At 41.0% G+C, this 15,219-nt stretch overlaps 1 protein-coding gene across 1 annotated transcript in view; it reads right to left on the reverse strand.

The window, feature by feature from the left end:
- Positions 1-12,389: 12,389 nt before the first annotated feature.
- LOC105278587 (MOXD1 homolog 2) overlaps positions 12,390-15,219 on the reverse strand; it is a 192,013-nt gene continuing 189,183 nt past the window's right edge. Inside the window, exon 9 of the mRNA XM_011337793.3 lies at positions 12,390-14,773. Coding sequence (XP_011336095.1) covers positions 14,299-14,773 — 475 coding nt within the window. The 3' untranslated portion in view covers positions 12,390-14,298. The remainder of the gene's footprint in view (positions 14,774-15,219) is intronic.

A 15,219-nucleotide genomic window follows, 5' to 3' on the forward strand; every position in this document is an offset into this window, starting at 1 on the left:
AAATGCGATCTCGGAGGCAACAATTTCCTTTAATCGGCACGGGAGCGCGCATAATTGCGCCCGCTCACCCTCTGCACTCATATTGTATACATCCGCTCAATCGACGGCTGCATATACTAGGTGATCCAGGAGTATCATATGTGCTCCGATTATTAAATTATTAAATTATAAAAGTTAACGATAATTTCAATGTCGAAATAATATTATCAAATTTGATCAAAAACAAAGATTTTTGGCAAACAGAATCTCGTAAAGGTAAAATATTAAAATTTTGAAAAGCGTAATCTCTAATTTGTTAATTTGAATAAACTTTCAAGAGACTGAAGTTTTTAATTAAAAAAAATTAAAATTAATACGAGTTGGAATTTCTTTCAAGTCACGACACCTGTCTTTCTTAGTTGATTAACAGGTGAAGAGAAAGCGGTCTCACGTTTGACCACGAAACCGCGCGGCTACATGCCGAGCATATGACACCAAATTCCGGGACACTCCGTATACGCGCGCGTTCCGCACGAGGAGCCACGTAAATGCCTTCGCCCAGTTGATTGAAATTTATGTTTTAATTCATAGCCGAATAGACGGGAACGGCAAACAACGGAGCGCGCGCGTTCCGCGTGTCGACGATGCACGACGATGGCGAGAGGGTGCACGAGTGGTAGTCGAAGAAGGACAGAACGAGGAGGACGGTTGCGAACGAGAGGGACCGTGAATGAACGAGGAAAGGGTGCGAGGGCAGATCATTTCGTTTCTCTGTTTGCTGTTAATTTACAGTGACGCGCCGCGGCTGAGTGCGTCCGGTGCTAATAAATTTCTAGAGCCATCCTGGCAACTCTGCACTCTCCCCCATACACTTTTTTTCCGCGTGTCGCACACATACACCCCCGATACTTTTTTCCCTCCCTTTCTACCCTGCACGATCTACCGCAGCGACGAGATATCGCGGCCACATCGAACAGCCCTTCGTCGATGTAACGGCTCAGAGAAAAAGAGGCCTGTAAACGTGACGGACGATTACACGCGTAGATTTTGCGTACTTGATTAAATTGTAACCATTATTGCTCATACATTATGAGAAGCACTTTTCCTTTCATTCGCGACACATGTAACGTTGAACGTTGAAAACGCGTAAACTGAAACTGCAGGATGCGCCGCACGCCGTCTGGATTATCGATCTGTCCAAGACAAGTTGCTGTTACAGAAGAAATTATTCAGAAGAAATCAATTTTAATTATTTTAAGTCGAAGGGTACTTCAAGTCTGAGAAGTGTAAGATAAGATATCGATAGGAGTGTCCAGCAGGGAATTAATAATTTTGTACGAGTAAATAATTAAAAAGTAGAGAGAGCTCTTCGCGAGCCTGGCTGAAACGATGGAAATGCGCTCGTTCATCCTGGATGATTATAAGTTTCTAGAGTTCTCGGTGCTAAAGCGCTATCCTCGCTATAAACTTGTTTCCTGTAATTTTTCTATTCTATTTTCTTCATACGTGGTTTTAACGAGGCTCTAAAACTACGCCATTATTATTGAGATAAAGCAAAGTTATTGTTATAATTTTTGCGTAACGTAACGTAATGCAACCTGTATTTTCTCGAGAACGGATTTCGTGTGAGGAAACTGAAAATGATATACTTTTTCTCTCATAAATTCATGAATAGATTCATAGAACTTCTGCATTTCCTAATAGAGAAAAGTAAGAGAAAAGTAAGTTCAACTCAATAATTATTTCGAAATGCGTAAAATGCCTAGTAAAATACCTGTTGCGTGAAGTCGTTCGATTTACTCCGAAAATTTTCTTCTCAACGCAATTTATCGCCGCGTGAGAGTGTATGAAAACGTTCTAAAGTTTCTCTAATACGATTCTCTTACTACCTAATATCTGTGCAATTTCGCTATACTAAATCAAAGTCCCCATAAAACTTTCCACCTTATTTACTCGCGTCGTAATATCGTGTGATGATGTAAAATCTGCTGGCTTGCATAGCAGAACGTATCAGAGTTTGAGAAAGAAAAGTAGCAAAAAGGCCGACAAACAAAGTGCGAGCCGCTAAGGGACTGTAAATTTTCATCGATATACAACGCATAGCACCGTGAGAAATGGCGTTGCAAGCAAATTGTACTAGCAGTCAGTATTTTTGCGCGACAGAGATTTATGACGATCGACATGTTTCGCGAATTTCAGGCAGCCCGCTTGCGTACGCTTCGGCAGAGTCCTCGAAATGGACGTTACGGGCTCGTCTCTTCAACGCTGAGGACATTTTAAAATGGTTACAAAGTTCTATATTTTCGAATACATCGAAAATAAAATATTTCGTCATCGAGAAATATTTTATTCGGTATAGATGTAACAAAGTTACGGCGAACTTTGCGAGATTTTCGAATCGAGTTTGTTACTGAAGTTTTACAGTATCCAACAATTACCTGTGAATTAATGTAGATTATAATATACTGTTTATATCAATTGGTTAATTGATATAAATTTATTGCCATATATATATAATGCACCTTTCAAGACATAATTAAGAATCCAAGACTCTAAGTAGTTAAGAGTTTAAGACGTAGTTAAGAGTAGTAAACGTAATTTCTCGATGCAATCGTATGGAATCTCACTCAGTTTTATCGTCGGTTTAAGAGCGTTCGATCATGTTTAAATTTGCACAGGAAAGGAGCAACCGACAATTTTGCGTGGAAGTTTAACCGCTTTCAAATATCTCATTAATTTCTGCCAATGGCAGACGCAAGTTCCGCCGTTCTGCTGCAGCTTCGAAACTCCCGAGAGATCATACTCCGGGGCAAAATAAAGAAATGTCGGGAACTTTACTTGAGCCATCCCACTGCAGACCAACTCGGGACGTACAGGAAAGAAATAAGGGCAACAAGTATTTCTTGCTTCTCTTGGAACAGAGATATACACGGGCGTGTACGAATCGTCATCCACGATGAAATGAAACTAATTTTCCAGCGCAGGACTGACGTTCGACTAGCGAAATGTACGAAATACACGAAATGTGTGTCAATGAAAACATCTGTATGCTTTTCAGAAATTTAAATACGTTAGAGCCGATAAATCAATATAGTTAATAATGACTAATTAGACAAAAGTCAGTTTGTAAATTTCAAACACTACAGTCTGCTTTTGCCAAAAAGAGACAGAGATGCAGATTTCGTTTATAGAGAGCTAAATTTACTGTGAAATAGTAGCGAGCGGCACACGTTCATATACATGAAATATCATTCATGCACCTGTGTCAGTATATAACTTTCGTACATATTCTACGTGTTACTCTATACGCAGAATGCAAGGCAGGGAACGGAAGAATACGTTAGAATTGCGAATATGCCGATTTCACTTCAATACGGCTCGTATTTCATTGTATGTCGTGAAACTACCTACAAACATTGCTTCCAGTTTTTGAGACAATTGTAGTGGTTTTTGTTTGTGACTACTCGCCAAATACACACGTCGCTTCTGTTCAGTCGGTTCTCAATTTGTGCAAGCACACGTTTGTTCTAGTAAAAAGTATCTGACGAGCAAGCGGACTATGGTCTGCGCTAAAAAATCTTTCTCTTTGGTCAGCAACCAAAAATGTCACAGATTCACTGATTATGAAGGACAATATTGAAAGTGACACACCCGAAATGGTTTTCGGACGACTTTTTCTCCTCTTATTCGAAATGTCATATAATTGACTTGGAAAAAAGAAAATTACGAGACATTTCCGATCGTGCTGAGCGATCTAAATGACTCGATTCTTCCATTTCTTCATCATTCCCCCGGAGATAACGTTCGATAATAGAGTAGTCTCAAAGGACGAGTCGGAGAGCAATCGAATTGATCGAACGCTCATTACGGAAAGACAAATTTGTCCAGGAGCTATAAATTCGTGAGTCGGTCGTGCGGCGAAAAGTTCCTGGGATCGAAGTTCTACCATAGAAACGTAGGGGACCGCGCAGAATCGGAGCGGTAGATCAGCAGCGGGTACTTTATCAGCTAAAAGTCGGACATGGCTCGGTCGGAAGTGCGACAGGGAGAGGAGCAGATTTACATGCGAACGGCGCATTCGAGTCTGCGACCTCTCGCATTCGAAGGACATATCGCCCCTTATGGATACGCGCGATAACTCGCATAACTTATGCAATCTCGGCTATGCCTCACCATGCAAAGTGGGTTAGTCCGTTATTTCAATGAAAGCGACGTGGCCACCGGACCGGTGAAGCTATAAAGGATATGAGAATATGAGAGGAATCTTCATCGCGCATTACTAAAAATGACTATGTGTTAGCGAAGGACTATAATATTTCAAAAACTAAATACATATTTCTTTGTACATTATCTTACAGTAGGGATAATATATAAAGCAATATTAGATAGCAGACATCTTTCACATTTAATTCTCCTCATTATCAATTTTTAAACACAAATTTCAAAACATAGTATTACTACGACTCGATTTCCGTGCAATATTGAAACAAATAATGCGAATAAATAATAGCTATTTCTTTTCGAGCATTCTGCGCGGTCTTTCACCGTTTTAATAATGTCTTTTCCCCGACGCCTCTTAGTTCGTATCAAATGTGCGTCAGCGATTCGATCCAGGAAGACAATTAACGACGAAGATCGAAGTAGCTCGTCTTCATCGTCTCTCGCCGACATTTCCAATCGGCGGCGATGACTTCGAATCGCCTGTAGCCTTTGCGAACGGAATTTAATTAACTCTCGCTAAGGAAAGTAATAGCGCGTTTTACGTAAACTCGCAATCGGACGAGCCGAGGAGTGTCACCTGGGATCATTGATTTATCCGAGAAATGCGAATTCGTGTCGTTCCCCTGTGTGCGAGATAACAAAGCACAGCTGCGATATAACCGTCTGAAACAGTCGCGAGTTCTCTGCTGCGAGTTCTCTCGCGAGATTATCGGACGTATAATAACTCCATCGTACTCTCCCGGCGTCTACTATCTCGTCGATTGCAGGCGGCAGCGACGGTCGAAGTTTTAAGAGGGTGCCGCCAAAGTTTCGTAAAACGAAACTCGCGATCTCGTATCTGTTCCAGCTCTACCACCGCTAATATATTCGCTGATCCCTTATTGAATACAACAGTGAATTCCGCCAAGCGTGACTTTTGAATTTGCAGCACGAGCTTCCTTCTTCTTTCCCATTCCCGGGAGATGTGCTCCGATATAGTACATGTTATATATAAATATAACGTTGCTATACTGCCAGGTACTCGATTGCTGTTCAAGTAGTGGCCATTTGCTCCTCACAAGACGATGACATTAAAGAATCACGCGCGTTTTCCGTTACCGTCTTAACGATCACGTATCCGGCAATTACGGGATCCGTGTGTGGCCGAGAAAAATCTGCGCGTTCATCGACGCGCGGACGCGTCGCGGCGCGTCCAGTTTGATTAAGTGGCGGCAGTTATCCGCTCGCGCTCGCGCCAGTATTAGCGAAACTTGCCGGGAACTTGTTCATTAATGGATCGAAGCTCTCACGAACGCCTTGGGTAAATCCACGATGTAATCCGACGGGCGGGCACGTTGGACGGCAATTGAAACTGCCAGCGGTAGCCGAACTGCCCGTCCCGGGTCGCCCACAAGTAATATACGCGCGTATAATTAGTTGCGTCGCGCACTCGATAGCGCCGCTCCGTCGGAGTGATTTGTTGGACATGGTAATTTTATCGCTCGCGCATGTCCGCGCGGCGTGTTCCCGGCCTCAAAGCTGCACCGGAATTGCAAACGCTCACTACAGCTCAATACTATTTGAATTATCGATATCTCGCCTTTGATTCTTGCATTGATGCCCGATATCTCCCCCGCGCTTGATTCGTGATTAAACTCGTTTTATGCTTGAGCAAAGGAAAAATGAGCACGTTGCGTACATATCTATCATTTGTGAAGAGAATCGTTTGTTTAGAATGTTTGGAAATATTTGGAGAACTTTTAAGTAATTAACAATACATCAAGAAACAGATGTATTGGCGTCTTACGGATTATTTCATTGTAGCGTATATTGGAAAATGTTTCCTTTCGGAACATTGACATGTCGAGTAAGAAGTATCGAAAGTTCAGTACTATTGCAGTATCGTTAGTGTCGCAAACGGTACCGTCCGAAATACGGTGGGTCGGCAGCTCCAACAGGGCAGAAATTGATGATGATAGAAGAGCGAGAACTTCACCGGAAATTAGTGACTCGAAGTAGAGCGAGGAGCAGGTGCGCTTGATAAAAATATTAGGGTAAACCCTGCTGTTATTGCCTACCCGCACGGTTATCGGGCACTTAGGCTTGTGACTTTATTTGGTGCAATTTTTGAGCGTTGCAATTTTTGATACGTTAGCCTTCACTACACAGTGCATATATCTTCGTTGATCAAGTACATAATTATAAATTATGTCTAAGATAATTATGTGCATGGAGTAAAGTTGACTTACCTTTATACATATCGGATAATTCCGTGTATAGAGTAAAATTTACTTACCTTATGATTTCCGTACAGCGCGTACTTTCTTCCTTCATTAATCTCGAACGAAGCTACGTAAATCATAATAGCTACCAGAATAGCGCGTTATTAAAACTGTGCAAAATAATTCTGACAAACAAAATCGTGTGCACTGTTAAACGAGAATCAAAAACATGGCAAAAACGAAAACAGTTATGCAATCATCTCGATAATTGAGAATTTGAAATGCGTTCTGCAAACATTGATCACCGGAGCCGGGATGAGAGGAGTCAATTGATCAATTAAAAAAAAACAAACTTGTTAAAAAAACATTTACATATTTATATATATAAAATATAATACAATTTGTGTTACAGTGTAGAGATGATAGTGTAGCGTTTAGATGTTAATATCGAGTGTAAATCGGGTAGGTATAAATCTAAGAGCATTATGGGAAGGATAGGGCGCTCGGTGTGTATGTATATTATAAAGATATAAGATGCTGATCCTTTTTCAGCCACGCCTATCCGAAATAGGTATCGAAGTGTGTGTAGTAGGTGCCTACGAGGTTTCTCCCCGGACATCGTTTAAATCTAAAACTATATACAGGACATTCTATATACACGCACACGCTATATTCGCTCGATCTTCTTATGTGCACTCGCGCGCTTACACATTACTGCTCCGATCGCCACGCGCGTCTGCCTCTATTTTAACATGGAGTGCGAAATTCTCGAGCCGGGCGATCGCTAATCCTCTACGTACAGTACATACATTTTCGATTTCCCAGCCTTCACCACCATTTTCGTCGAGCCCGCGGCGACGTTGACATCGACCGACTTTCCGCGCGTTCGAAAACGCGGAGAGTCGTATCCGCTCGAATTCGGTTCCGTACTCCCGATGGAATAAACATTTTTGTTGGAAATAGCGGAAGCTGGAGGGCGTCGCCACTTGGAGACGTTACGAAATTCGATTTTCCGGCGTCGCGACGAGGATTTTGCTTCCGAGAAAAGAGGAAAGATATCCCGTTGAATTTGCAGCTATTTCGCGCACATTTCATATGACTAATTTACGTTTGCTGCTGTCGAAGGAAATAGTCATCGGTTGAATAATCAATTCTTCGTGCATTATTACAAATTAAACGAAATCTGATTTCAAGAGATTTTAATTGGTGAAAAAATATAATAGTGATAGAAACACAAAGAGAAACTGAACAATTGAACGGATATTTTTTACGGATATTTTTCTCAAATGGAAAGTATAAATCAGTTATTAAAGCGAATATACAAAAGAGAAATATTATTTTTAAATGAAAACTAATGATTAGACAAATTAATTCGCAAATTAATTAGTAGGCAAGGAATACGCGCGCCCGGCAACGCACAGAAAAGTAAAGAAATTCTTTATAAATAAACAATATTATCGTATATACATTAAATGAAAGATCGATATTGAGAACATTTCTTTTGTTACCTCGGATGTTGCGAAAGAGATGGTGAACGCCAGTAAACGTGACAAGAAAAGATGATCGCCTAACATATCTACGTACGATACATGATCATCGAGTATAAATGGCGCAGTACCACGTCGCTCTACGTTATCTATAACGTAATAATTATCCCAGTTTATCAAAGAACATTTATTCGTGACTCTTCGCTTGATTGTTCTATTCATATCACCGGCGGTTCTTTAGCACCCACCCACGTCGCCGGCAATCCATGACGGAGGATCCTTAGGATCCTCGACTGTCGTTGATCGCCGACGATGGGTATCAACTCCTCAACCACGAGGACGATACGTCGCGTCGTCCTCGCTCATCACACAACGATTATTACAAATCCGTTCGACATAGCTAAAAATCGTTCAATATTCAGCGGATTCTAACATGCGTGTTTAAGCGATGAAGAGAGAAGGAGAAGAAGAGCGAAAGAGAGATAGAATCGAAAGGGGGAAAAGAAAGCATAACGGAATTGATTGAATTGATTAGTCGGAATTTCCGAATGTGACCAATGTGCTTTATCGGGGTGATCCTGTTGCGCATGCGACTTTCTTCGAGAAGACTACACCGACGTGCCGGACAATAACACGACAAAATCAGATATCACTGGTAATCAACATTTAGCAAACTTCAATGAATATTAAATTCGCCGATAAACGCTTTACTTCGAAAGCTTTAATCCAAAGCACTTGTAACCGCGCGTTTGATCGCGAGAACGACTCTACTGTGTATTTGCATTTCTCGAATAAACGTAATAGCTGATGCTGCAAACCGTATCGTAATATTATTTAGCGTTCGTTGAATTAACGGTCGTTGCACAGAAGACTCGTTCTAGACGATCAAACACGCCGAAAATACCCGTGCAACTTCGTGGAGAAAACTCCGCGGAGAGAAAATTATCGGATTATCGAGAGGAAAAAAACGCCGTGGTACCGGTCTCTTTGCGTAATAATTGTCCAGTGCGCCGTCGTGAGTTATCGAAAATAGTTGGCCGAACAGCCACGTACAGTCGAGTACCGTTGGGAAGCAACGTCATGCACGGATTTATCGTCCGGCAATGCCGATCCTCTTTCCATCGGCGAGATATGTCTCCCGCCATTCTTGCCGTTGCACCGGGTCCAATCGGAGCACAATATTTGTAAAGCAATATATACTGGTAGTTCTCTCAACAATTTTGATTCGACAAGTATAGCGTGGTTACGAACGAATGACCAGCGCCGCTGCTCGCGACCCTTAAGTAGTCGATGGCGATCGGAATCCGCGTTTCTCATAACGCGAACATTTTTTTACAGGCTTAACATAGAAATTACATTTTAGCGAAACACGCTATAAGTGAAAAATCAGAGTAATCGCACATAAGCCGTTCATTATTAGGCAATTTTTTTGTTAATTTAATTTCAATGAGACAATTGACTATATTACGTTGCAACTAAATGGACGTGTGTGAGACTTGAGAGGGTTTTGTCGCGACTGCTTAAGGGTTAAAATACGGCCACTCGGTTGCCCTACTAATGTCTTTCCTACACACACACAGATTTCTCTATGACATTTATGAATTACCAGTTAAATTGTGAAACTCAGCTACGTGTCCGATACCGATTAGTCGCGCCTACTTTGAGATTTTGCTATACTAGAAGGGATAGCAGGTGGAGTGGAGATCTTCACTCCGATCTAACACATCAAAAAGACAAAAACGTTGTCAAAAATGTGATTTCAATGAAATAATCCGAAAGCGATTTTGTCTAACAAAGCTATCCGTTTTTTCTCTTCTGCTAATATCGGGGCAAAATTGAAGTCAGTAACAGCGCGTGTTTAGAGACATTTCCGTTTTGTTTGATTCTGTAGTGAGATAGAGGTGAAGGATAAATCCGAGTCGAGAGTCATTTAAATGGAAATTATTGGGAAAAGCTTTCGAATCGAATGCAAATCGTAATGCAGATTGTATCGATCAAATCGTTCGTTCAGTCCTTGAAAATGTTCGCGAGTTTACTAGGCACGTTATATGTATTTATTTGCATCGTGAAACTGATTAAACTATGCGATTAATAATAACGGCAATTACAATATAACGCTAATGATAAACTCATAAGCTCAGATAAACAGAACTTTGGTAGCATCGGATAGTTTCGTTTACATCGCAAACGCATTACAAGTCAAGAAATCGCCAAACAATTTACAGTACTACATTTGTTAACTTGGTTCAACATTGAGCAATCGCACATAATCGCACAATCAAGCGCATATTCCTGGCCGACGTAATAAATAAAATCAACAATGAACGTCACCTAATTTGTCGGAGAATCGAATGTCCCTACATTTCGAAATCGTTCAAAATCTTAAAAGTGCGAAAGTGTACGTGTGTATGCATGTGTATGTAATAGTGAGAGATGCATCGAATCGCAAGTAATCGCTTTATACATTAAATAAAGAATAAATAATCGCCCATGTACGATAACGAGCGTTGACAAGCGTGTGAATAACGTTACAATAATAGTAATAAACTGTACAGAATGTTACAAAGAGTTTCGTCGGGTATTTATAATATATATATCGTATCTATTTATATATATATATTTATATATATAAACGTTGGTTAAGTAACACCTTTGCGAAATGCTCAACAAAAGAGAGTATGGATACCTTCTTGTAACGAGAATAAGATTCTCGCACAAAATTGCTATCGCGTGTAAATCAACCAATGCTTATACAATCTTCATAAAAAACGCGTTTCTATCATTATGATCTAATTAACAAAATATACAGACTTTGGCGAGAACCGTGCGAGCGTGATATATCGAACACCGAAGCATTCGACTTGTTTGATAAATACCGAAACCGTTAGGATAGCATTTCCCAAGTATTACTCTAAGAAATCTCAGAGTAAACGAAAGAAAATTATTCTAAACTAAAATTCTGTAAACAATTTTCAATCAAGAAATATTAGAAGAAATGGAAACACTTCATTTCCATTTTTGCGTCCATCTTCTGTTGCAATTCTGTTGCAATTCTTAAGTGAAAAACAATCCACGTCATTCTTCTGGGATTCTCCATTAATTAATCGTTTAAACCAGTGTGAGAAGAATTAATGAAGTTTTAAATTAAAATGTCGCGGTGAAAATGTCAATCTCTCGCGACTTTACTCATTTATTCTTCTTTGTTTGATTTGATTTTGCATTTTTCACTCTACGAGAGAACAAAAGAAAATCCCGACATTTGTTACCGAATGAATTTGTGACACAATGAATTACCTTGGGAAGAACTACGCTGGCGATTTCGGGATCACGTCGTACCCTGAAAAATAGAATCCGCGAAACGTTCTTGCGCAAAGATCGCGCCACCGCGCGGTTCTCAGCCGGCAAATAAACAGCCAACAATTAAACTCTCGCTGGTATCTCAAAGGAAGCTACAAAATAATTCCGCTCTCTTAAGAACAAGAATTATGATAATATTTGAGGGTATCTCTCGTTCGGTAGCATCGGTTGACATTTATTGATGAGACAAAAAGGCGTTCAGACATTCTCTGCGCCTTCATTATCAAACGTTGCCTCGAAGTGAACCAAATAGCATTTATACTATTTAAGAACAGCTTCGATTCGCGTATTAATCGGATAGTTATCTCGAAATCAATAATGACAGAATAGCTGACACTAGAGGATGACAGTGAATGGCAGTTTTATCGGGCAGTGTAATCACGGGACGAACTAATTACCTTAAACTGTAAATGAAAAGAGAAAGCAGAATGCAGTCACCAGCAATATTATTTGCTGCACGCACATGGAACGAATCTGCGATTGTTATCACTTCAATCCAATCGCGATTCATATAACATTAAGAATTAAGGTAAGTGACCCAGTAATCGTCACGTTAAGCAAAACGCTTGACTTTACAAATTTATATCGCTCAGATTGAGAAGTGAACGACTGTTATGTTAAGTTATTCTAAATCAGTTTTTTGTTACGAATAAGAACGTCTCTGTAAAATTCTCGTACCTCTTACCTTTCTCGAGAAAATTCTTCGTAAAGGTTAGAAAGCGCAAATGTACGAGTCATCGCCATACCGCAATAATTTGCAATGTTGTACGTAAAACTGAGATCTGCCTTTATAACTTGAAGCTCAAAAATACTAAAATATCAGTGAGCCGCACGATTGACAGAAAACTTTAAAATACGTTGTTAATACGTAAACATGACGATTACTGGTATCATGACGATTACTGGGTCACTTACCTTATATAGATTATTATATAAATGATAATATTTCATTATAAAGCTTGATTCATTGATCACGGGTTAGTAAAAGTGAAATGCTATCTAATAGCAGTTTCTCTCTTAACGTTTTATTCATGATTATGATTACTCCGGATATAATAATGATAAGATTATCAAGGTTTCATATAAAAAATAATTTTGCATGGAATGAAGACTGATTTGTCCTTCCATAAATGTTTTTTAATAATTTCTTTAAATTTTTGATGAATAATCAACGCTTCAACATATCGAGATAGCGAACTACATATCAAAGAGTTCTTAACGTTATTTATTCTCATCGAGATGCAACTTGCACTGTCTTCTGTGTGTAAAGACATACATATTTGATAGCCGATGGGCTCGTATCCGAGAGATACCCTGTACGATCGTTCCGTGCGAGCACGAGGGATATTGCAGACTTTCTGCGACAGCGCGATTTTCAAACATAGTGAATGCAAATGTCGCAGGTATAAATAATAACGTAAATCTCAGGCATTGAACATTGTCATCGGCAATTTATAGGTATTTCGCGTCGAACGCCGGATTTCCGCGCGCGCGCGCGCGTTCACCGCGCTCGAAGTGCCATATCGCAAAAACCCTCTATTACATAACAATGGTGCGTACGAGCGGAAATCGAGAAAGAGGAAAGCCGATTGCGAAATGAGGACGCGAATAGATCCGATCTCCCATGCTCGGTTTCACCGCGGATGAAATTAACGCACTCTACGTCCACATCCGCTTCCGTCCAGCAAAGCGTCATTAACTCTCTCGTTCCTGGACGATTCTCAAACACCGAGACGAATATTTGATTTAGCGTCATCCCGCAAGCTCCAAGATCGCATATGCCCAAAATTATAGACGGGATTGAAGACTTGATGAACAAAGAAGCTTGCAAGTACCACAAATAAAACTAGGAGATAACTTTTCTCTAATTATGCGCAGCAAAAATATTCTGTACACACACATTCATTTGGTACTTTATGTTCTTAAAAATAGCACTTATAACTTTTATAGGATTTTCTAGCTCGATGTATGGCTAAAATGGACGATTATAGCCTTTTCTTGGATCAAGTCTTCAAATATCACAAAGGGGACAGCTATCTCCGCAAGAAATGTCTAATTCGATTAAATAATATTTTGAAAATCGAAATATTCTAAACTGTTTTATGAAATGGTTTAGTTCTATATCGTAGTTTAGACATCTCTTTCGTTATCAGCTATTAGAGACACACATGCGCTGAGAAAGAGAAAGTTAAGATTTCCTGCTGGTAAAACCGAGCACTATATATGGCAGATGAGATATTTTCAATGACGCCATCGTAAAATTATCATAATATTATTTCAACACCTATAAGTCGAGATAACGTGGATCCGGTAATTTCCATTACATTTTCTATGATATATGTATGTATATAGGTCGCATCTACACCAATCTAATGGTGATCGCAATTGTCTTTTTCCACTCGCGAAAATTCCCGACTGAAAGCTGGCGAGATTCTTCGCGATAGACGCGCGCGCGTATGTGTTTATGCGTGTGTATATGCGCAACTTGAATTTCTACGAGCTGCTCATTTTGCAAGTAACGTAAATCCGAACTGTCACAATGCATCAGTTTAATCGCCAAGATACTCGATACCAAAGTTACGCCGTTCGCAAATCGAACACCTCGTATCATTCTCCAACCGTTTCGATCACCGCGCCGTCACGTCCGAGCGTTTCATTATCCACTATCGGAATAACGAGGGTCAAAGGTGACGGCATGGGGCTCCATTATCGGATAGAAACGCGATATGGTTCACGACGAAGACCGCGTCAGCTGCCAGTTGGGAAAAAGAAAACCCAGGTCCACCCGCGTCCCGGAAAGGAAAACGAAAACCGCCGATCGAGCGATTCCTTACGAGTTCCGGGCGCGCTCGATCGGTCGGGGAACGATGATGACACCTACCTAAGCCTAAGATTTCCGCATCGCTGAGATTGGCATGTACTTACGCAAACGTACGCACGCTCCAGCTGTCGCCTCCGCTCGCTCCGTCGCGGATTCGATCGCGATCGGTAACCACTGGGACGATCCTGACGATCCGAGTGGACTCGTACGACCGGTCGACCGATGGCGACGTTCACCTGAACGCGGCACCTGCGACTACGGTGAAGGCGGCCAGGACCACTGCCGTCGATATCGTACGGCCGCAGGAGTTTCCGGCGGTGGGACCGGCGTCGCTACTGCGAGATACCTTGCTACGCACCAACTGACCCCGCTCGACCGCGTTGGACTCGTCGCTGTCGGGATCGACCGGCGCACCGATGTCGTCGTCCTCGCTGAGCAGCATCGACAGCTTGTTCCGCAGCGGTTTCTTCGCGCAGGGCATACTCGCCTCCTCGTAAGGCCTAAGGATGCGCGGATAGTGCGCCTCGAGGTTCTCCGTGCCAGGCAAGGCGCCCTTGCTGCTGCCGCAGAGCGGCTTGAATGTGCCGCTGCGGGTCGCCTCCTGGAAAGTCTGAAAGTTGGACGCCCAGTTGTAGGAAATGAGCCGTTCCTCCAGCGTCATGCCCGCCAACTCTTTTGGCTCTTGGATCAGCACTGGGCTGGAACCCCTGTAACAAAACCGCACGTTGTCATCAGGTCGTCGTGCTCGTCTCTCGTTCAAGTTTCATCTTGCATCTTTTTTGGATATATTTCGATTTCTCGTTCATTGTGGCAAACGTAGTTTCATCTCATTATTTATCTGCTTCAATATTTTTCTGTTGTTTGTTTTATGAAAGTTCTTGTGTTGTTTGCAATATAATCTGTACATTTTGATGTTATTTATTCATGAGTAATTTTTAGACACAAACAATAGGGGAATAAATCATGTCATGTTTTAACCGAAGAGAAACATACGTGCATATTTATATATACTACTTATTTATGTTAAAAAATATTAAAAAATTTTATATATTAAAGTTATTTATGATTCTGACAGTTACTATGTAATATAACAATGGATAATATATCTAATATAGCGTAATTGTTGCTCGTTGAGTTGATGATAGCCGGCGTT

Source organism: Ooceraea biroi, chromosome 4, assembly GCF_003672135.1.
Source record: "Ooceraea biroi isolate clonal line C1 chromosome 4, Obir_v5.4, whole genome shotgun sequence".
Lineage (NCBI taxonomy): Eukaryota > Metazoa > Arthropoda > Insecta > Hymenoptera > Formicidae > Ooceraea > Ooceraea biroi.